Raw genomic sequence first — 25,000 nt, 5'->3', positions numbered from 1 at the left:
TCTCTCTTCCTCTCTTTCTTTCCCGCGTGCGATATACACAACATAAACAGATGCATTGGGTTTACAATTTGTCACAATTGTGGCAATTTGACACCAAATATTATCATCGTTACCAATTGATCAATTAATCCAATTTTAAATCGATTAAGCATTCAATCAATCAACATGTCAGTCGTTGGTTTGGCTGTACCAAATGAAATATTCAACATTTTTAATGCTGATGGAACGAACGAGGATTTGTACTTGTTAGTTCTACACTTAATCTGATCAAACCTTCTCCCAGGTGGTTTAAAATATGTTTTTTTATTATTGTTGGTAATTGCGAACTCTTTTCTTTCCAGTGCTTTTTCGAGAATTCTTTCTACTCCATCAAGAGGATGGTTTATTATTTTTCTGCCTCTTTGATAGATTTTGAAATTTTTTCTTTATCTCTAAGTCGGCATCCGCCAAACCATATAGTGCAACCAAACGCAATTACACTTTTAATCAATGAGTCATAAAATTCTTATCATAGTTTTCTTTCTGACTTGAAATGTTCTCAATTTCCATAGAATATATAATCTTTGAGCAACTTTCTTTGATATTATATTAATATGTTGAGAGAAATTGAGGGAACTAACAATAGTTATTCCTAAATATTTAAAATAATCAACTATCTCAATCAACATCATCTTTACGGATCGTCATACATTTAAAGTCGTTTTTATTTTCTTTCGTTTTTTCAACATTTAATTCATGTTGATTTGTTCGCTGTCCATTTTTAGGCTATATATTTAATCTGTTGCTGCCGTGTTGTACTAGCCAGTTGCCGATGAAAGTTGCAAAGATTTATTTATAGATGCAAGGGAAAAGAAAAAAAGAAAAGAAAAAATGCATTCCAAAATTATCTCCCTTACAGACACCGACGTTTTCGTGCCGACATGCGGCTTTTCTCTTTATTCTTAGTATTTTGTCCGTGCCCGACTTCATCACCCGGAAGACAGCAGGTGAACCGCAGTGCCGGGTGGTCGGAGTCAGTCTCCGGTGTGAGTTAGCTATTATAGTCGCGATTTCCTCGCGATATCGATGAATACTTCCGTTAGTTGACTACTATGACCACTATAGAGCAGTAAAGTTAGGTGCCCCAAACGTAAACAATAACAAGTTGCTAGTGATTTCCGTTAGGGACCGGAATAATTTACGCACAATATAGGTCTCCCAATTTTGTAGTTTGAGTTGTAGGCAATACACTTTCAGTATTGAAAATATGTTTACATAAAATCTAACAGTTGCAGAAATAATAATATAAGGCTAAATTATTATGAAAATCAAGCTCCGAATAATTCTCGTTTTGTTCACACCAGCGCAATAATTTGCTCTGGTCTAAAAATAGATAGACTGTAACTTTTGATAAATTTTAGAAAATTTTACCTTTTGTTCCATAAAATATCCATATCTAGACATTATTTGATGCATTATCGAGTATTTATGAATATGTGTTTCTTTTGCCACCTAACCGCCAAATTTTAAAGGTTATTTTTTTCTATTATTTACATTGGAACGTGAGCTGTCAAGACAGGAACATGTGGTTTGCCACGTGCTTCTCGACCTTTGTTTACGTTTGGGGCACCTAACTTTACTGCTCTATTCGTATTCATGAAAAGAGAAAAAGAGGCAAAGAATTCTCAAAATCAAATGTTCCTCTGATTTATTTCAGAGCAAGCATTTTGAAAATTGTTACAACATGAATTAGCGGACAACTTATTTCCTTGCACAGGACTGAGAGACGGAATATTTTTGCAATTAAACGTACCTTTTACCATAAATTTGAAATTAGTCGACAACAACAAATGTAATATTCTGTAATATTCAAGAACAACACCGGATCAAAAATATTCTCATACGACACACCGGCAACCAGAGCGGGAGGTCTCGAGATTAGAAAGGTCAATGTTTTTTAACCTCGAATTATGTCAGATTGGCGTTTGAGGAGATCAAAATGTTGTACATTCTTCGTGGTTAATGGTGATATTTGATGTCTATCAAATGAGTACAGTAGCCAAGACTCCTCTATGGTGGTTTTACTCATTAATTACGAATATGTTAGAATTTCTCAGATTACTGTTCCGTTCATAACAAATATTAGATCTTTGTCTATTTACTAAGATGAGTGATTATCGGTACAGCTCTAATTTTGACAAGCTGATAAAGGTTTTGCATATCAAAACCTGACGATATGATGCTTTTTTTCCATAATCTGTGTTAAAATTGTGAATGATACATAGGATACATAGGCTTTTACTCCGGGTTATAGGCAAGCCCTTAAGATGGCTATGGCTACTTTTAATAAAATATACGATAACTGACGTAATTTTTAAAAGTGTTTATAACGGTATGTTGATTTGAGAACTGAAGGCTCATACTATAAGATACTAGTTAAAAAGGCATCCGTATCAACAAGAGGTCACATAGGAACCATCAACTATGTATATGTTAATAAGTTGTTAACGCACTGTGCCCAAGACGAAAAAAAAAAACTATAGATGCTCATACATAAACGATACATCATGCTAAATGTTCCCGACTGCTAACTCACAATTATCTATACCACAACATACATCTTACGGATTATTCAATTCACCTAGAACTCGGGTCATCATTTTATATCAAATTTTAATCGGGGCACATTTGGGAAATGTATTGTTGACAATTATTGTTTTAAGGAGGAGGAGGAGGAGCAGGAGGAGGAGCAGGAGGAGGAAAATGAGGAAGAGGAGAACGGGGAGAAGATAATTAAAAAGGGGAGAGGAGAAGAGAGGAGAAGGGGGAGGAAGTGGAGGAGGAGGGTGAGGAGGCGGTTGATGAAATGGAGTAATGGAGGAGGAGAAAGAGGAAGCTAAAGATGAAAAAGAGGAGAGGAGAGAATGATGTGGAGAAGACGAGGAGAATAAGAGAGGAGAATAGGAGGAGGAGAACGAGGCGGAAGAAGTGGAGGAGGAAGAGGAGAAGGGAGATGAGGAGAAAGAGGGGAAGGAGGAGTAGGAGGAGAAAGAGAAGGAGGAGAAAGAGGAGGAGGAGAAAGAGGAGGTGGAGAAAGAGGAGTAGGATGAAGAGGAGGAAGCGGATGAGGTGGAGTAGTAAGAGGAGGGGGAAGGGGAGGAGGACGAGGAGGAGGAGGAGGAGGAGGAGGAAGAGGAGGAAGCGGAGGAGATTTTGATGATGCTGATCAAGTGTAGATTGGACAGTGATGACAAATCAAATAAATGGATACTGATATGATAGTAACATACCTCCAGCTTCATCCTGATTTTCTCCATTCCCCATGTCCTCGGCAGGAGCAGCAGCCTCACCTTGTTCTGCCTCACCTTGTTCTAGATTTCCTTTAGACTGTGGTTAAAAACAAACAAAAAATAACAAACAGGAAAACAAAGAGGTAAAGACCCATTCTACTGAATTCTTACACAACACTTTTTTCAGTTATGTGGTCTAGTGGTATGACTCTCGCTTTGAGCTTGGAAGGTGAATGGTTCAAGACTCGCGCTGAGGACGAGAAACGACGCCTAATTGGCGAAATTATATTTTATTCCCGATATACAACGCTGTTAACGGCCAGTTTACACCTGAGTACTGTTAGAGAATGTGACAAAACAACCTCTTCCAAGGACTCAATAATGGGCCGCTCAGAGCGGGACTCGAAGCCAGTAGCTTCTGATCGGAAGGCGAGTGTCATACGACAAGACCACTAATCCTCACATAACAACGGAGTTACTATATTTTAAAATAATCTTTTAATATTCCCTTGGTTTTGGGAAAAAAATCCGATTTTACTATATTATCGTAATAGCCAAAAAAAAAATATTACGGAGCGTCCTCATTATCTTTTGTGAAATAAAAACAAAAACTAACTGGTGTCATCTTGTTATCAAAATTGCGCCATGCTTCCGTTGTTACTAAAATAAAATAGATTTTGACCACATTAATAACACTTAATGTATAATCGTTTAATTTGAGAACCAATCGATATTGAAAAAAAGAATACGTGTTGATACAGAAAAAATATTGTGGTTAAGGTCATTCAAATTTCGACCTCATTCCCAATGTGGGCTAACCAAGATCCGCAAAGAGAAAGGACTAAACGTAATTCGAACCAGGGCCATCTCCACTTCAATTTTTCTTGGATAAATCAAGTTTTGAAAAATTATTATTAAGAGCTTTACTCCTTTAAGCAAAATTTAAAGTTATACCAACCGAAAGATCGTTCTTTAGCCGTCATTTTGGTAAAACTAATGAATAAATCTGGTCATTGGCGATGTTGGCCTTTAAGGAGAGTGCCAGAGAGGTATAATCTGACGATCAAAATAGCGTACTTTCCGATGAAAGGTGTCAAAATCAACATTTATAAAACCAATAAAATATTTTAGAAAGAATATAAATAGCACTCTTTAACTCAACTGCGCTAGATTTATGATTTGAGCTCAATTATTATGAAACAAATGCCGGCAGTTTTAAAAGACGGACATTTCATGAAAACAACTCCAGCTGACGGCTGAGTTAGCTACCATGTCAAAATATTCCCAGATGCTAATAAGCTAATCGTAGCGGATATTATTGACATCACGTACTTTAATAGTATTGCTTAGTTATTAAATACTATTTATCACAAAAAGAGTATGTTTGACTGCAGACTAATATAATCCATTAGTAAGTTATCTTTCAAAAAACATAACTTATACTCACTTCCACCATCGACGAATGTTTATATTCCTTTCATAGAATTCATAATCTAACTGAAACCGTTTTTCGTATTATAATAATGCATGCAAAAATGTACAAATAGTGATCCAAAAACATTCGAAATTTTTAAATAATTAAAAGAGTACTACTAATCTAATAAAGTATTAATTAGACCTTCAGAGCCATTAGGCCCAGGAAGCGGGATTTATCCCGGTTCAAATGGCGTAACATCGGCGATAGTAACTTGCTATATATCTTGGAGATCCTTAGGACACTTGTCTTAGGCAAAGTACTTTCTACCAGATCTAATTGACCCAGCTACCCGATCACTGCCGCGTGGTAAATAATATCGGGATCTATCACGGTCCTTTTGCGAATAAACAAATACATTTTGACATTATGATCAATGGAGTAATAAAATATCTCCAAATTATTCCCTCGCCTATACAAGATATTTTATCGGATTTGCTAGACTGCACGTAGACAAAAATTTGAATAATTGACTTACCGTCTTGCTTTTCTTGCCCTTCGCTACCTTTGGTTTGGAACCTGCGCACTTTCCCAAATAAAGAGGGAGAGAGAGAGAGAGAGAGATAGAGAGAGAGAGAGAGAGAGAGAGAGAGAGAGAGAGAGAAACTATTTATTGCTTCATATATGCTTCCTTTATTTAAAATATATATAGAATGTGTTAATGCATTAAAATGTAAATTGAGCGGCCATGTGCTCTAGTGTATGACACCCGCCTCCGTATCGAGTTCAAAGATGCGCAACATTGTAAAATGTCATACCATGCGTCATATCGCGTCCTGCGTGTTAAGTGTTACTGTTGGCTAGGGACCCCTTGTAAAGCGCTTTGAGCACATTGGGTGTATATTGCACTTTTAAAAAAGCCCTAGTTTTTGTGTTTATTTTCTAAAATAATGATTTGCGATTAAATCAGGATCATGGATCAGCACATTAATCAATATGTTCATTTCTCCAATGTTAGCATGAAAATCCTGTCTCCAATGCTTTTGTGATCTTCAAAATGATCACTTTATCAGTCTAGCAGCTTATTCTGCAGCTTATGATACAAGACGCAAGGGCCATGTGATTAATTGTGAGCTATGGTCGGGAATGTGCTCGGAATTTTAAGGATTTGTTTTGTATCAATTTCAAAATTTTGTATTTCTAATGGTGTCATATTGCATATTATTACATGACCCAGATAGTATCGTCCGTCATGAAACAGGAATTCCATACGTCCTTTTATTATTTTTACATTTTGGTGATGAAGTGAGCTGTGATTGTGATCATAAATTTGGTCTTCATCTTTTCAAGGGAATGTTTTGAAAACAGCAATGACTTACGGTCCCAAAATAAGGATGATAAAATCAAGTATCATTGTTGTCAGCCGCTATGAATAGTTATGTATCCACCCGTCTCATTGGAAAACGATGTCATTTCCAAGTAAATACGTAATCGTTGAATAATGAATTTACTGCGTTGAATAGATCAGTAAAATTAGGTGCCCCAAACGTAAACAATAACAAGTTGCTAGTGATTTCCGTTAGGGACCGGAATAATTTACGCACAATATAGGTCTCCCAATTTTGTAGTTTGAGTTGTAGGCAATACACTTTCAGTATTGAAAATATGTTTACATAAAATCTAACAGTTGCAGAAATAATAATATAAGGCTAAATTATTATGAAATTCAGGCTCCGAATAATTCTCGTTTTGTTCACACCAGCGCAATAATTTGCTCTGGTCTAAAAATAGATAGACTGTAACTTTTGATAAATTTTACCTTTTGTTCCATAAAATATCCATATCTAGACATTATTTGATGCATGATTGAGTATTTATGAATATGTGTCTCTTTTGCCACCTAACAGCCAAATTTTAAAGGTTATTTTTTTCTATTATTTACATTGGAACGTGAGCTGTCGAGACAGGAATATGTGGTTTGCCATGTGCTTCTAGACCTTTGTTTACGTTTGGGGCACCTAATTTTACTGCTCTATGAAATTTTTATTTAACGATTACAGAATATTTTGACACATTTTATTGGCGTGAAATATGGTGTAAAATAAAAGGCAATTGATTGCGGTGTGTCTTTTTTACGAAACCCGCCGAAACCCGCCGAAACCCTGCGAAACCCGCCGAAACCCGCCGAAACCCGCCGAAACCCGCCGAAACCCGACGAAACACGACGAATCCCGACAAAGTTATGGGAAGTAGGTGGCTGTGGGGAGTGAACCTAAAGTGTACACGGCTTCAACTCCCAATGGTATCCACCTCCCTTTAGTCCCAGGTTTATTTCCCACTGATATCCTGTTTACATAGTCCCAGGTTCACTCCCCATTGGCGCCCACCCCCTATAGTGTCAGGTTCATTCTCCTCTGGTACCAAGCTCTCATATCCGACTTCAACTTTCAATTTTATCCATCTCCCTTTAGTCCCAGGTTTATTTCCCACTGATATCCTGTTTACATAGTCCCAGGTTCACTCCCCACTGGCGCCCACCTCCTATAGTGTCAAGTTCATTCTCCTCTGGTACCAAACTCTCATATCCGGCTTCAACTTTCAATGGTATTGATCTCCATTTAGTCCCAGGTTTATTTCCCACTGATATCCTTTTTACATAGTCCCAGGTTCACTCCCCACTGGCGCCCACCTTCTATAGTGTCAGGTTCATTCTCCTCTGGTACCCAACTCCTATAGTTCGGCTCGGATACCCACAGTTATCCATCTCCCACAGTCCAAGGTTAACTCCCAATTGGTGTGCACTTCCCTGAGTCACAGGTTCACTCCACACTGGCGCCCACCTCCTATAGTGTCAGGTTCATTCTCCTTTGGTACCAAACTCTCATATCCGGCTTCAACTTTCAATGGTATCCATCTCCCTTTAGTCCCAGGTTTATTTCCCACTGATATCCTTTTTATACAGTCCCTGGTTAACTCCCCACTGGTGTGAAATTCCCTGAGTCCCAGGTTCACTCCCCACTGGTGCCCACCTTCTATAGTGTCAGGTTCATTCTCCTCTGGTACTCAACTCCCATATCCGGCTTCAACTTTCAATGGTATCCATCTCCCTTTAGTCCCAGGTTTATTTCCCACTGATATCCTTTTTACACAGTCCCATGTTAACTCCCCACTGGTGTGCAATTCACTGACTCCCAGGATCACCCCCCACTGTTGCCAAACACCCATAACTTTGTCGGATATTGTCGGGTTTCGGCGGGTTTCGGCGGGTTTCGTAATAAAGCACTAATTCTTTTTTACGAAACCCGCCGAAACCGGCCGATAACCTTAGTCTCAGGTTCACTCCCGACTGGTGTACACTTCCCTGAGTCTCGGGTTCACTCCCCACAGTTGTCTACTTCCCATAACTTTGCTGGATATTGTCGGGTTTCGGCGGGTTTCGGCGGGTTTCGTAAAAAAGACACACCGATTGATTGGTAATTAAAAATAATCTTTTGGTGTGCATGAATACAAATCCAACGTTTTTAGTTTTGGGTCAAATTGATATTCAAGCGGAAGGAGAAAGATACAAATTATGGTGAATAGAAGTACTAATACCATAATATTTGGTCACAAATTATCTAATAATTTTACTCGGAGGGGTGGAATAATGGTATTATTCCATTTCTTTGTATTTATTTTATTACACTGGTTATATTATATCGTGCAATAACACATACTCGCAATCTCGTTGTGTTATTGGGCACGATTTAAATAACTATAATATGGAGATAAAGATATTGAGAGCAAATGCAACTCATAAATAAGGAACAAACATTTCCGCATGTCCCTTCCTTTACCGACCAAACAATTTAAATGAGATTTTAAAAACCCGACCAAACACATTAAACTAGATGTGTAAATAGTTGCTAAACATTTTGTCGTTTAACATTGCTGCTAAATAGGGAAGGCAAAAAAGAGGCTACAAAGAAGACTGAGCAGGAAAGGAAACTCAGGAGAGGGAGAAAAAAAAATAAAACAGGAAGGGCTCAATGAGTATTTGTTTCAGTTTGATGTTTGTTAAAAAAGTAAATCTGCATGTCATGTCTTGTCCTCATCATTGTTACTATCTTAGCGTTTCCTTGCCAGGTAGACATTGTAAAGCGCCTCGAGTGAAAATTTTAAGCTGTTTTTTTTTTTTTAATTAATAGACGATAGTCGCTACAACTTGCTATTTTGGCAATTTTTAGTGGCGGAAGCAATCTTCGTAGATGATGTTATCGTGTTATTACAACTAAAGTCATTCAATTAAAGACTTAACAAAACAAAAACTCGCGTCTGTTATCTATTTGGTCGTTCGGGGAAATGGTCGGTAAGGGAAGGAACGACTTCATATAAGCCAGTAATCATCGAAACTCGCTCTTTCTCTCATTCCATAACTCTAAAACCAGCATGATATAGTGATCAACTTGAGGTTCCTACTAATGGGAAAACGCTGTTTGGACAAGGGTACGAAATATTAAAATCAATCTTTTATCTGTGGACTGAAATTATGTTATGATTAAAAATAGTATATGAAGTGAATAATAATTAATATAGTGTTTTCGCCTGGGCCGTAAGGGACGCAACATATAAATAACAGAAAATAACAGAAATTCACAACTCATTTTATTTATATGCAAACATATTTCATTCACTCTCTATTTCTATATATGTGTATATTATTGTATATGTATGTGTGCCTTCCAAATAAATGAATTACATTTATATGAATCACATTTACAATAGCTAATGCGCTATAGTAATATAATGTATTTATATGTATTGATTCTTATGCCCTCAGTGTTTTCTTATCTTCCCCATCCCACTAACCTACCCGTATCCGCTAATTACTATTAACATTAAATGAGTCAGTGGTGTTGTCAAGGGTTTGTTAATTGGGAATCCTTACGACATCAATGCTCAAGCTGAAAACAAGGCTTTGCAACTAGTCAAGGTTTTGCTCCTATATAGAAATTAATAAATCTGGTTATACATTGAGCAGGAGCTGGAGCTGACTATTCGGATGGATGGATAGCTACTTATCAAGTGACCTACTGAAAGAAACCGATCCATGCAAGGTGACCAGCATGGATTTTGAAAAATAACCATATTTGATATTAAAAAACACTATTTTTGTATAGAAAACACTAGATACCCCCAAGGGCTAATCGCTAAGGGCTAAAAAAGAAAACTGATTAGTTTTGTTAAACAAAAAGCTCGGAGGTCCCTTTAACAACAGACACGTAAATTAATATTTTTACTTACTAATAATATCAATACACCAAGTTTGCGGGTGAATTACATGGAATCCCATTGCTTTCTGGCAGTCTAAAGGACATAATTGATAATATCTATCTTCGTCATTATTGTTATTTTTCACACATAATTATGTCTAATCTGTTTTCCGAAAAGAATGAGCAGCTCAGTTGTCATATTTAGGTCCATCCCATCAGGGAGCTACGATACGATATCTAATTCGGAAGGGATTGCCTGATATAAATTAATATGCCAGTTGGCACTTGATGTGTCTGCTATTTTTATTATTGTATTATAACAATTGTTTTATTAAAGTTAAATATTTTTTTTTTAATAACGTGATTTAATGTTTGCGGTCGACAAAAACACTAGATTTATACCTTTTTACAAAAAACACGCACTAGAACACTAGATTTGGACAAAAACACAAGATCAAGTGTAAAAACACTAGCGCTGGTCACCTTGGAAGGTCGCCACCAATTAACTTTCCCATAGCCTAACTTAAATTAATTAAAATGTACTATTATTCTTTTGTTTAATTATGTGTTAGTGTGTTATTGTGTGAGGCTATTCTGTTAAATTATATTAAAGCATTTCTGCTTTAACCAGGATTAATACTTATCTTCTGAACCTGACCTATCGCTATATATAACGTGCCAATCTATCACCACTTCTACTAGCTATTTCTTTAAACTTAAAATTGTATTACTATCTTTAACATTAACCCAACTATAACAGGGTAAAAGAGGCACCAGACGACTTCTGTCTTTGGCGAAACTATTTGACTTCTAATTGTCTTCCTTCTTGCCACTTCTCCGACAAAGAGAAGAAAAGCCGGCAAAGAGGATAGATTCGAAACAACGACCAGAAAAGGAACACGACATTTCTCTCAACTACCCCCCCCCCCCCCCCCCCCCCCCCCCCCCCCCCCCAAAAAAAAAAAAAAATCCTAGTACCTTTAGCTAACCCTAACAGGAAAAACAAACACGATAGCACATTTGCTAAGACTTATGACTAAGAATGAAAATGCTCCGCCCTCGAGCTAACCCTAATAGTAAAAAAATAAACCTAGGACTGCTTTAAATATTTCAAAACAAAATGACGGCGAAAACCAAAACAATGGTCGTATTAAGAAAGTTTACACTTCCACTAATCTATCTAAAACGCTACTATATTATTGACATTGTATGGGAGACCTTCCAAAAGTTCCTACATCCCCAATATTCTTGTTTTTTTTTTTCATAATGTTCTTGTAGGGGTTTGGGAGGGGGAAAACGTTGTTTTTTAAGTCTCTCTCCCCCCCCCTCCCAAACCCCCTACTAGAACATTATAAACTAAAATCATGCCGAATAAAGCATGGCATCGATTAAAATGTGCATCTAATCGTAATCAAGCTAATCAAGAAAATGATTCTGGCAATATCGAATGAAAATAGTTCTTTCCCCGCGAAATTGTTTACCCCTTTCCAAACCCCCTACTAGAACAAGAATACTGGGGATGAAGGAGCTTTCGGAAGGCCCTCCGAATAAAACCTAATACCATTAATAACCCTAGTAAGAAAAATAAAATCCCTTGGACCTTGACTGAGACCTTGAACTAAAAATCATCCGACCTCGAGCTCACACTAATAGAAAAAAAAAACAAAAACAAAAACCATAGGACAACCATTCTAATACTTCAACGACAAAATGGCGCCGGAACACCAAAACAGTGATAATTAATGCTAGGTTTTGACAATTTTAAAAAATTATCAATTGATGCTATGCGTTTAGCTAAAATACTCATAACACCCGCCAGCGATACCAACACACAAAACTATGTAGATAGTCTGATCGATACAATTTAGTGAGAATTGATACTCGTAATAATGGCTGGCTAAAAACAATATCAAAGAGCTGAGTGACATCAATTTCAATCCTTCTGTAATGTCAATCACTAGGTCGATTTACCAATGGTGTTTTAATCACTCAAGAAGAAATAACATGACTTCTAGCTAGATAGTAACCCTTAAAATAGTCTGAATCAAACTTCAAGCTAAATGCGTGTCTATGGCGGTCCAGTCTGTTTCGGGGATATGAACAGGCGCATTCTAAATCGAACAATGTCCTAAATCAATAAATCATCACTTACCCCCATTATGGATATATTTTTAGTTACTCAATTACAATCAGCAAACGTGTAGTTTTATCTTGTATTAAAAAGTTATATCTCCATTTTGTTTATCAATATTTTTTTTTCGTAGTCATGCACGGTGATGTCACAGGAAGAAACCCTTTTCTTTTTTGTGACGTCACTCTCCCATGGTGAAGAGATTTTCTTTGAGAGTAATTTATTTTGAAAGTCTTGGGAAATTCATAAATAAAATATTATTCTAAAATGAATCATCTTATCAAGGTGTCGTTCAAAGTATCATAGACGTTCTATGGATTTTGCAGATCCAGCAGAACAAGTGATGAACACACGAGCTACAAAAATGCGTACATCAATTGAATGTCGAAGGGGACCATACAAAGGGACGAATTTTTGTAATCTGGAAGGAATTCTTTATTTCGGCTTGAGACCAAACAATGTAAAATTAACGTCAGGTGTAAAAAAGTCTTTGGGGCATTTCAATCATGTAATGGGACTCTAAATTTATGGAAACGCGTACAGTATTAGTTTTAAATCGTCCAAATTCTCAGGTAACCTCTTAGTGGGGGGAATTAAGTCCAAAAAACCCTTGAATTGTGCAAACAGGGTTGAAAGCATGAAAATTACATATGTTGTAGACTATGAAAAACACTATAATTTAAGCTATAGAACCACTCTGAAAGATCAGTATTAGTTGAGATACAAGGTTTTTAAGATTAGAACATTTTGAAATGGACGACAATAATTTCTTTCATTTTTATTGTTTAAACATTCGAGGCAAGCCGACCAAAGGTTGTTTTACGTCATCCTTTGGATTCCCATTGGTGACTATTTTTAACGTCGAAGCGGATGTTTTCCTTTCCTTTTACTTTCGATTCACGAACCATACAAATTATTTAATCGTAAATATTATTCAATTTCAATTGTTTTAAAGGACGTCTAGCGAGCAATATTCTATAATATGAATTTTTTTTTTCTGCATCTGATTTAATAAGTATAATCAATTGCTCTAAAACGGACGGGAAGACGAGCAGAGGGGTAGTCAAAACAGACTAGCAGAACACAGCTCAATAAATGCCGATAACCGGTGTTGACAAAGGACAGTGCTCCTTCTCCCCTCTTCCTGTTTTCTTTTCTTTCCAAAAATACTGCTATAATCATTTTACGTGAGTTAAAACCTATTTCGTTCAAACTTGATGACAGTAAAGAGTCAGCATACCACTTACATTGCTATAATTATCATCATCATCAACCACAATGATGCTGTATTGTGGCAAGTTATTTACTTTACGTTATTTACCGCAAAGGGACAATGTTCTATTGGTACTGTTGTGTCCTTATGTAAGGCACTGCACACATTTTTCCTGCTGATGATGGGTCTTAAACAGAAAGAACGAAAGAAAGTGTGTGTGTGTGTGTGTGTGAGAGAGAGAGAGAGAGAGAGAGAGAGAGAGAGAGAGAGAGAGAGAGAGAGAGAGAGAGAGAGAGAGTTATGACAGAATATTGCATATGCCTAATAGAGGAATGCGTTTGCATGATTTCAGATACACATACAATAGCAAAAAGAACTGCTCCCAGAGACTGGGACAAGTGTTTGATATGCCAACAAGATAACACGGACCGTTTATAATGTCCCTCTAAGTCGAGGAGGTATGACAAAGGGCAAGGCTATGAACTCTTTTTGAAGATTTAACACAATTCAATTCTTTGGTTTGTGATGAAAACAAGTTGGATGTATCTATTTTTTTTTTAATTCATCAGAAAGAAATGAGATTATTGAAAGCTTAAAACAAAATGATGTTAAGTGGCATAAGTATTGTCGTGTAAAATTTAATAAGGTCAGTACAGTAATGAGTAAAATTCTCTCCCTCTCTCTCTCTCTCTATCACTCTCTCTCTCACTCTCTCTCTCTCTTTCTCTCTCTCTCTCTCTCTCTCCGTCTCTCCCGCTCACCCCCTCTCCCCCTCTCCCGCTTTTATCTACTAGTTACAACACGAAATAACCATCAATTAGCTACCGTAAATGGTTACCGGTGTATTTAAAGTTTTAGAACGCACATTGTTTTGTAGTGGTTATTTCCTTGAATAAGTAATGCCATATAGGAAAAAATAAAAGTGCTAAAAACCCAATTTGCATACCAGCAACATTTCAGTGTTGAAGACGCACTATTAACCGCCACAAATTCGATCTCGAAACACCTTGACCAAACGCCCTCGAATTACGCCAGAATCCTGTTTGTCGACGTTTCGTCAGCTTTTAATGCCATGAACACAGATATTTTGCTTCAAAAGTTGTGCAGCATGGATATTCCAAACTACCTTATTAAATGATATAAAGAGTTTCTGACCCATAGACCGCAATGTGTAAAATTGGGTGAACATATCTCCAACAAAAGAACGTTGTCGAACGGATGTCCCCAAGGCTGTGTGAGTTCCCCAATCCTGTACATCTTATACACCAACGACTGCAGACCATCCTTTGAAAATTGTTTTATCGTGAAATATGCAGATGATACTGCTATTCTTGGCTTATTAAAAGATAAAGTTACCGAAGAGAATTATTTCAAACAAATAAATATATTCACCGATTGGTGTAAACAAAATCAGCTTGAATTAAATGTTGAAAAAACGAAAGGACAGGTGTTTGGTGTAAAAAATAAAAACGACTTAAAGTGTGTGGCGATCGGTAAAGATGATGTTGAGATAGTTGACTATTTTAAATATTTAGGAATAACCATTGATAGTTCCCTCAATTTCTCTCAACATATTAATATAATATCTAAGAAAGTTGCCCAAAGATTATACATCCTAAGGAAATTGAGAACATTTCAAGTAAGGAAGAAAACTATGTTAAGAGTTTATGACTCATTGATTAAAAGTATAATTGCGTTTGGCTGCACCATATGGTTTGGAGGATGCCGACTTAAAGATAAATCAAAAATTTCAAAATCTATCAAAGAGGCATCAAAAATAATAAACCATCCTCTTGATGGAGTAGAAAGAATTCATGGAAAAGCAATAGAAAGGAAAGCATTCTCAATTACCAACAATAAAAAAATATTTTATACCATGAATTTAGTCTTTTACCATCTGGGAGAAGGTTTTGTCAGATTAAATGTAGAACTAACAAGTATAAATCAACGTTCGTTCCATCAGCAATAAAAATTTTGAATATTTCATATGGTACAGAAAAACCAAGGATTGATTCGTTGACTGATTAACTGATTAATTTATTTAATGTAAGATTAACTGACCAATTGATAATGATGATAATTTTTGGTGTCGAATTGCCACAATCGTAACAAATTGAAAACGAAATGAATATGTTTATGTTGTGTATATCGCACGTGTGAAAGAAAGAGGAGAGAGAGAGAGAGAGAGAGAGAGAGAGAGAGAGAGAGGAAGAGAGAGAGAGAGAGAGAGAGAGAGAGAGAGAGAGAATAAGTAGGAGTGAAATATCTGTTCAATCTTACAGTTATCGTTTAACATTATAACAAGTGTAACTAAATGACAAATTGCCATATTTATGGGCAATAAAGATCTTTATTATTATTATTATTATTATTATTATTATTATTATTATTATTATTATTATTATTATTATTATTATTATTATTATTATTATTATTATATTATGATTATTATTATTATTAAATTGTCAGAGTGGTTCTATATCTATATATTTATACGGGTCATAGCTACCTATATGCAAATTTTCAGGATTTCAACCCCAATGTGCACGGTTTTAGCCTAATTTTCCCTAATACAATGACTATGAAGAAAATAATTATTTTACGCAGTTATTTCCCTTGTTTAATATAGCTATAATAGGTAAAATCTAAGGCCTTAAACCGATACGTTATGATTGATTGCCAGAGTGGTTCTATATCAGATGTTTTTTCTATGGGTCTCAGCAACCTTTATGCAAATTTTCATGCTTTCAACCCGAATTTGCACGGTTTTAGCCTAATTCCCCCTACTATCGGTGGTGTAATTGTTTCACGTCTGACCAGAAATAAGGTCTGACGTTCGTTCCATAGTCGAGGAAGTCTGAATTTTTGGGGATGGCTTTTTCTGATGTTTTTACATTTCTTTTGTTTAGCACCGTTTCATACACACTATTATACGTTTTTTTTATCTTATACTTAGGTCTATACATCATAAACTGCTTCCTAATCTGTTACTAGATATATCTTATGAGGAAGCGGGTCGAATATTTTACAGGACATCGCCTCTCTGAATAACGTGAAGGAGTAAACATTTATTTCAAGATATATTGAGAACAGGTTGTGAAAATGATGCAGTTGCACGGTCGTGCTCAAGAAAAAAGAGAGGGAGGAGGGTAGACTGAAGAATAATGACAGGGTAAGAATTTGGAGTAGAAGTGGCAGTCTAAATAGTAGTAGTAGTAGTAGTAGTAGTAGTAGTAGTAGTAGTAGTAGTAGTAGTAGTAGTAGTAGTAGTAGTATAGTAGTAGTAGTATGTAGTAGTAGTAGTATAGTAGTAGTAGTAGTAGTCAGCAGAGAGTAGTATGTAGTAGTAGTAGTAAGTAGTAGTAGTAGTAGTAGTAGTAGTAAGTGTAGTAGTAGTAGTAGTAGTAGTAGTAGTAGTAGTAGTAGTATAGTAGTAGTAGTAGTAGTAGTAGTAGTAGTAAGTAGTAGTAGTAGTAGTAGTAGTAGTAGTATGTAGTAGGTATGTAGTAGTAGTAAGTAGTAGTAGTAGTAGTAGTAGTAGTAGTAGTAGTAGTAGTAGTAGTAGTAGTAGTAGTAGTAGTAGTAGTAGTAGTAGTAGTAGTAGTAGTAGTAGTAGTAGTAGTAGTAGTAGTAGTAGTAGTAGTAGTAGTAGTAGTAGTAGTAGTAGTAGTAGTTGTAGTATTTGTAGTAGTAGTAGTAGTATTTGTAGTAGTAGTAGTAGTAGTAGTAGTAGTAGTAGTAGTAGTAGTAGTAGTAGTAGTAGTATTTGTAGTAGTAGTAGTAGTAGTAGTAGTAGTAGTAGTAGTAGTAGTAGTAGTAGTAGTAGTAGTAGTAGTAGTAGTAGTAATTGTGGTTATTGTTAGTATAGTCCATTCCAAGTCCTGGGCGCACGAATTAATGCAAATTCCTCCAAAGTTACAAAGTATGGTGCCATGATTTTTTTTTTTCATGCGGGCTTATCTAAGATTTTGAGTGACATTACGAATTTTGAATGCCGATAGTGATAGACCAGTGTCCTCACAATGCCGAAATCCTTAGATCTTTCATTGTTTGGAATAAAATGTGACTCAAACTTTAAAATGTTTACAGTAACGGTGTGTTGATTCTTTTTCCCATGGGGAAAATAATTATAACAAAGTTACATCAGTGTTGTAGCTTAGCAAATAGTTTGGGTTGTTTGAAATAGTTTAATAATAGATAGCATTTACCCTGTACTTCACAACGTTTATACTTTATCTCATCCCTGGTGGACAACGGCCATATAATATATTGGACGACACAAGCAGCCCGTTAGGTGCTCATACATTTTAGGGACAAAGACATCGATGTCAAAAAACGGGGATCCTCGAATTTGTTGCCCTTCTCCGATAGGACGAGAAGAAATTGCCTTTCACAAAGACATACCCGACCATCTGTTGAGCACACAATGGGCGTGATCGATATTACATTTCCATGTGCCCGAGGTCATTGGTCACATTGGAAAGTGTGCTCAAAATTACCCACATTGTGAAAAGTGTTCACAGTTTGAGAAATATCCAACGTCACAACTGGTCATTTTGATCAGCTTGACACATGGGTATGTTAACAACATTTATAAACAAAACATCGTGTTTACATTTATTGAGAAATGTCCAATCGTTGTACGGCAACAAATCACATGACTGATGACTAGGTTGGACGAAAAAACGAATATAGATCGCTCCCTTTGCATCAACGGCACCCCAACCACCTGAAGCAGATAGACGGCCAGTTCGGCTAAGGACCTCAGCTTCTACCAAGCTAAGAATCACAACAATTAAAAAATGTGTGGTTTTTCCAATGATGAACGATAAACATTAAAACATGTAAACACGTACAAATACTATGTAAAACAGAATGAGTCTGACTTACTTTTATTGTCAATTATAAGTGGGACTGGAACTGGGTTTTTTTCATTATTTATTGTATTGTGAAGATTATATCCTTAGACAGCTTTTAGAGCCGAAAAGCATTACTGTTTAATATTTTCATGTAATATGTAACGGGGAAATCACATGACTTGCAGACCTCTATATAATTTAATTCTAATTAATATGGCGACACTGTGAGTGCAGGAGCTGACAACCTATATAAAACGCTCGTGAGGTGTGGAGATTATTACATAAGTTATCTAAAACTTTTAAACTTTAACCTCCACCATAAACACCACATTACACTATCCCCTCTGACTTCCTGTTTGTGAGCCATATTCCTATCTGCCGAATGCCATGAAAAGAAAATCCTCGCTTCGCCTCTCTGGAGAAATTATAATACTTGTAAATTTTCTTCTGTGTAACAAATGTGTCTGTTTAATCAAAATTTTAAACAGTTTTTATGAATGTAGAAATCACAACAGGAAGTTTATGTCAAGTTTGTACAAAGTGTACAATTTTTGTGTCATTTTGAATCCAGGATGTCAATATTAGTGAGTAGTGCACATGAATCTCGTGAAATGTAAACACCTTGTCAAGCCTGTGGCCGAGTTCAGTGATTGTTATCACAACAGAATTCGATGTGTATAATATTGTATTGGAAAACATCAAAATGTTAACTCATCCCATACCGTAAAGAAGAAAAAAATCCTAAAGTATGGTATTGTAACCGATGTTAAAAAAATCGCCTTAATGTCAATAGATGGGTATGCGCTTGGCTAAGACGCTCATATCATCCGGAAGTATAACGGACCAACACACAAAACTGTGTGTATCCATGATCGTTTATAGTCAGGTTAATATAGTTCAGGGAGCATTACTCATAAACGTGGATGGCAAAAAATAATAACAAAGACCTCATTGACGTCATCTTCGTTATATTTATAGCAATTCTAGTGTTCGAGTCAATACGATTCAATAGTCTGATGTCACGCCGCCTGGCAACGGCGGCCATCTTGGTTCTAAACAAAGAAAATCATTGCTTTTTATTCTTCATGCTGGCGACAACTTTTCATATACCTTGTGATCAGAATGTGTAAAAGTCAAAACATGATCAAATGTATGGGGTTTTTCCCCTCTGGATACGCTTTTATGCTCGCCGGAGAAATATTTCTTACGGCGTCCGCCATTGTTCCAATAGTTTAGAGCCAGTGTTACTAAGTTACCATGCGTCATTAGGAAGGAAGTGACGTTACGACTGTTGAAGAGTATTATCATTAAAATCCATCAGAAGGTTGTGAAGTCAACGCGTGCGCACGGGTTGTGGAATGGACTATAGTAGAGGTAGTAGTAGTAGTAGTAGTAGTAGTAGTAGTAGTAGTAGTAGTAGTAGTAGTAGTAGTAGTAGTAGCAGTAGCAGCAGTAGTAGTAGTAGTAGTAGTAGTAGTAGTAGTAGTAGTAGTAGTAGTAGTAGTAGCAGTAGCAGTAGTAGTAGTAGTAGTAGTAGTAGTAGTAGTAAAAGTAGTAGTAGTAGTAGTAGTAGTAGTAGTAGTAGTAGTAGTAGTAGCAGTAGTAGTAGTAGTAGTAGTAGTAGTAGTAGTAGTAGTAGTAGTGGTTGTTGTTGTTGTTATTGTTGTTGTTGTAAAAGAAGTAGTAGTAGTAGTAGTAGTAGTAGTAGTAGTAGTAGTAGTAGTAGTAGTAGTAGTAGTAAGTAGTAGTAATAGTAATAGTAGTAGTAGTAACAATAGTAGTCATAATTATAATGATGACAATGAAGATCACAGTGATAATTGAGCAAACTCAATGTCTCAATGGGAGCGATCTATATTCATTTTTTCGTCCAACCAGATCATCAATCACATGATTTGTTGCTGTCCAATGGTTGGGTATTTCTTAACAAATGTAAACACGCTGCTTTGTTTACAAATGTTATAAACATACCCATGGGTCAAGCTGAATCAAATGACCAATCGTGATGTTCGATATTCAAAAAGCTGTGAACACTTTTCACTAAGTTGGTCACTTTGAGTACATTTTGCAATGTCACCAATGACCTCGAGCACATGGAAAGTTAATATAGATCATGCCCATTGTTACTATGGTTTAGGTTTGTGTTGAGAATATTGGCTATTAAGCTTAACTGCTGGCCCAACTTACTTCGCGGGGGGTTGTGTGTGTGGGACCCGCGATCTCCAGTAGTCGGGAAAAGAGGGCTCTTATAATGACAAGGAGTTAGAGACGATCTTTTTTGGGATAGTGGATAGCTCATACGGTAGAGTTACGCTCTCCCCGGCCAGGCGGAGTTGTCGTATCAGTAAGGTAGCGGGTTCAAACCCCCATCACCGCCGCGAATGTTTTTTAAATTCTCTATTGTCTTCTGGCACTTTCCTACTCACTTCATCTCTTACTCTTAGTATTATAATTATAATAATTATAATTATAATTATAATAATAATAATAATAATAATAAACAATTGGACATTAGACAATGTAATAGTGAGTTGACTATTTCTTTTTAACTGTTCGGCTATGTGGTCTAGTGGTATGACACTCGCCTTTGGATCGGAACGTGCTGGTTTCTAGTAACGAGCGGTAAATAGGCTCTTTACTCACATTCTATCACCTTACTTTGGTGTAAAATGAGTAAATGCCGTTGTCTCTGTCCGATAAAAACTGCCAGGCGTCATGTCATGCTGTACGTATTAAGTGATGCTTTTTTCTAGGGTACCCGCGTAAACCGCTTTGAGCAAGTTTAGTGGACATTGCCCAATATAAAAGCTGTAGTTTTACACATGGTCCTAAAACCGATTCCAGTAAGAGTAATATCTTTCAGTTAGCGACCCCAATGCATCATCAAATGACCTCGCTACCTCACTATTCATATTTTTTAGTTCCTTCTACCCAACATAATAGCTGCGCTATTATTAATTCAGAGGGTAGGAAGTGTGAATGTCGGTATAAAGCTCACATTCATAGTAGGTCTGTAGTTATGCAATCACTAGAAATATGGTAGATTTAAACATGCACAATCCTGCATAAAATATATGGTCGTATTTAGAAATGTATCGCAAACTGATAAGCTAACATAATGCAAAGACTGATTTATTGATGGAACGAATGTTACGTCACTCAAGTCCTTGTCATTGTTTATAGCCAAACCTTTTTATAAGTCGTTTTCCCAAAATCATAGATAGTATGTGCTTGGCTAAGAAGCTCACAACATTACCATCCGGAAGTATATATGACCAACACACTATGTGTAACCATGAACTTTTATAGTCTGGTTAATACTGTTAAGTGAGCCTTACTCATAAACGTGGATGGCAAAAAAAACAATAACAAAGACCCGAGTGACGTCAACGTCATTCTATCTATGTCAATCAGACTATAAACGTTTAAGATAACACACATTTTGTGCATTGGCACGTTAAATCCGACTGGTGGAGATTATGAGTTTTATGTTGTTTTTTTTTTTTTTTTTTTTTTTTGTTGATTTTTTTTAAACAGGGCGCATAGCATCAATATGGGCCAGTGGACACATGTACATAATAGAACAGTAAAGTCTTGACGTCAAACATTCCACTCTGCCGGTTTCAACCTCATTGGAAGTGTAACATGACCTCCGGAGGACCAATAATAAATAGGTTACATATATAATCATAAGTGGCATTACTATTTTAGTAGCAAGATGTATAAGTAGATTCCTAAGATTACGAGACGTATAAGAGCGAGGATATTGACGACCAGCAAACAGATCCTATGCGATTGGCTAAGAAGCTCACAACATTGCCATCCGGAAATATAACGGATCAACACACAAAACTCTGTGATGTTTAACGTTTATTGTCTGGATAAGGGCCAACCCACACCGGAGACCGACGACCCGACCTTTTCAGGATAAAAACGTCGGGAAACAAACAAAATACTAAGAATAAAGAGAAGAGCGGGACTGTCCCGGGACTAATTTGTCCTGTTCCACTGAACAAAACTTCTTTTCAAAACAGGTACCACACTAGGAGAGGACTGTCCCAGGACACACCTCGCGTATCGCTTGAGCAAATGCATTATCAATATGGATGAAATAGAGGTTGCATTGACTTTACTGCTAAGAATAAAGCAAAAAGGAAAGAGAAAACAATATTGGGTACATTCTTCAACTACCCAAAGATTGCTCAGGGGTCAATTACATGGACTCTATGGCAGTGCGGAGCGGTCCCAAGCATGTTTAAGGACCGCGGTTCTACAGTTTCTGGGAAATGAGAACCGCAACAATTGGTTCCGGTTCCAAGAACCAGTTCTTTTTCGACACTGGCCATTCACAAGGCATCGTTAGGACCGTCAAACGATGGGAACCGTGCCTGCAGTAGAGCGGAGAAGGCTTGTTGTCTCAAATCATGAAAATAGTGCTATATTACTATCCATTAAGCATGTGTGCGTGTGTGCGTGTGTGTGTGTGTGTGTGTGTGTGTGTGTGTGTCTGCGAAGATTGATGGAGCGGATCAGGTCAATGTTAGGGAGTGAAAGGAAAACGGATTGTTAATATTTTGTGTCTGTGGCTTGCTGGACCAAAAGTATGGGAAGAGTTTGTTTTGATTTGTTTGTTTTTGTTGTTGTTGTTGTTTTTTTTTTTTTAATTTTTGTCTCCATTCCTTTTTTCTCTTTTTGTGCGGCTATGTGGTCTTGTGGTATGCCACTCGCTTTCGGATCGGAAGGTCCTGGGTTTGAGCCTCGCTCGGCGCATAGTTGAGTCCTTGAAAGTAGTGCCGCGCTGAAGATCGGTCTGGACCGCGGTCCGACGGTCTTTTAGCTGTGAACCGAAGACCGGTCCCAGAGGGGAAGACCGGCGACGGTCCTCACTTCTTATCACCTTTCAACTAGTGCGGGGCGGTCCTTGCAAGGACCACGGTCCTACGGTCTCGCGCCATAGCCTACTACTTCCCCAGCGATTCGTTGCTTCGGTTGCCTATCTTCCACCAATCACCACCCATCCCACTTAATTAATCGCACCCACCCCCCCTTTGCCATACACTAAACGACACAGACGACCATACAGGCAGACGACCACCAACCTCCACTCCGCAAACCGCCCTTTCGTGTGTGAGATGGGGGGAACAGGAGGCGCACGCCTTGGACGATTCCATTATACGGGGTAAATTTCAAAATTTACTACACCATAATGATCGCAATGACAATGATCTATGGTGAAGGCATGACCCCTCTTCTCTAATGGGTTATTGTTTGAAATGTATGTGACTACAAAAGATGTGTATGTTTGTGTGTGTGTGTGTGTGTGTGTGTGTGTGTGTATGTGTGTGTGTGTGTGTCGAACCTAGCAAGTAGCAAATCCGATTTTTTGTTTTCTTTTGTCCATCTCTTGTCACCACTCCTTTCTATCGCAGTGTTGTCATTTAAAATAATACAATAATATTAAAATTTCGTTTGGTGTTTTTACTAATCAAATAATATGAGTTTCATTAGTTTCTTCCTTCCAAAAAACCCAGTTATAACGTCTGAATTTTAAAAAAGTCCAATAGAATATTTGGGGACCCCGATAGCTCAGTTGATAGAGCACTCTCTTTATACGCAAAGGGCCAGAGATCGATCCCGGGTGCAGTCGATTTTTTTCTGAATCCCTGTCTACTCAGCAATGAATGGGTAGCTGAGTTTGTTAGATCTGGCGAAAAGTCACCATCGACCCCTCTTATCACCTCATCCACCCCCTCTTATTATAACTTCACGTCTCTCTCTTACTCTTCAATGCTCGCTGCCCTCTAATGTGTGTGTGTGTGTGGGGGGGGGGGGGGGGGGGGGTAGGAGTTGCGTGTGTGTATCAACGCCACGAACAACTCGATCAACGCCTTGGGCGATGCCATTATCTCCGTTAATGGGGATAAATTTCAAATTTTATTAAATTATCGAAGTAACAATGAAGTACGGTGAGCAAATAAAGAAGGCATCACCCCTCTTCTCTAATTAGGTTACAATTTGAAATGAGTGTGACTACTCCGTGTGTTTTACTCCTGTAGGCCACGGTTTTCATCGTGTAACGGTCTTTAACGGTTCAAGAATGAACGATCCCACGCTCTCAAAGGTCAAACCGGTTCGAATTTCCAACAGTCTCTCAGGAATGTTCAATGTCGAAAAGGACCGGTCCTACTAGGACCGGTCCTTGGGGTCTTCATTTCCCAAGGACCGTAGGACCGTGGTCCTTAAGCTTGCCAAGGACCGCCCCGCACTACTTGAAAGACTCTTTACTCACATCATATCACCGTAATCAGGTGTAAAATGAGTACCTGGTCGTCAACAGTGTTGTCTCTGTCGGAGAAAAAAAAATTGTAACATCGCCTAACAGGCGTCATGTCTCGTTCTACATATAAGGTGTTGCAATTGGTCAGGGTAAAGCGCTTTGAGCACATTTAGTGGATATTGCCCTAAAAAAAAACTCAATTTTTTTGTTTTGTTTTATTTTATTTTTTTTAATACGAAATAATCGAGGGGGTTGGTGCAATTAATTCAGTGGGATGGGTGGTGATTGGTGACAGAGAGGCGAACGACCCAGACAAAAGAACCGAGAAAAGGCAGTAAAGAAACTAGAATCGCTGGGACTGTTAAAATAGACAGGTGTGAAGTGAGGACCGCCAACGTGAGGACCGCCAACGGTTCTTCACCTTGGAACCGGTCCTCGGTTTTCAGCTAATGAACCGTGGGACCGGTTCTTGGGACCGATCATCAACGCGGCACTTCTCTATGGTGATCTCCGATCTTATCTACCTCCATTTTATTATGATAATCTGACAAGTATTTAATAAGTATACCTGTCAATCGAGAAACT

At 37.5% G+C, this 25,000-nt stretch overlaps 1 protein-coding gene across 13 annotated transcripts in view; it reads right to left on the bottom strand.

The window, feature by feature from the left end:
• LOC144979595 (uncharacterized) overlaps window positions 1-25,000 on the bottom strand; it is a 41,326-nt gene that overhangs the window by 10,026 nt on the left and 6,300 nt on the right. For 7 of the 13 annotated variants that reach the window (XR_013646740.1, XM_078926370.1, XM_078926383.1 and 4 more), the window contains exons 2-3: window positions 5,222-5,269; window positions 3,270-3,366 (exon numbers count right to left, since the gene is read on the bottom strand). Coding sequence is in view for 9 of the 13 variants with exons in the window: in XM_078926370.1 (XP_078782496.1) it covers window positions 3,270-3,366; window positions 5,222-5,269 (145 nt within the window). In the remaining 4 variants the exon portion in view is untranslated. Of the gene's footprint in view, window positions 1-3,269; window positions 3,367-5,221; window positions 5,270-12,087; window positions 12,249-25,000 lie in introns of those variants that run through there. The other 6 variants (XR_013646738.1, XM_078926420.1, XM_078926436.1 and 3 more) reach the window with 3 other exon arrangements.

The sequence above is a fragment of the Berghia stephanieae genome, chromosome 1, assembly GCF_034508935.2.
Source record: "Berghia stephanieae isolate SIO BIC M18660-M18661 chromosome 1, UCSD_Bste_1.3, whole genome shotgun sequence".
Lineage (NCBI taxonomy): Eukaryota > Metazoa > Mollusca > Gastropoda > Nudibranchia > Aeolidiidae > Berghia > Berghia stephanieae.
This window is presented reverse-complemented; position numbering and strand designations above follow the sequence as displayed.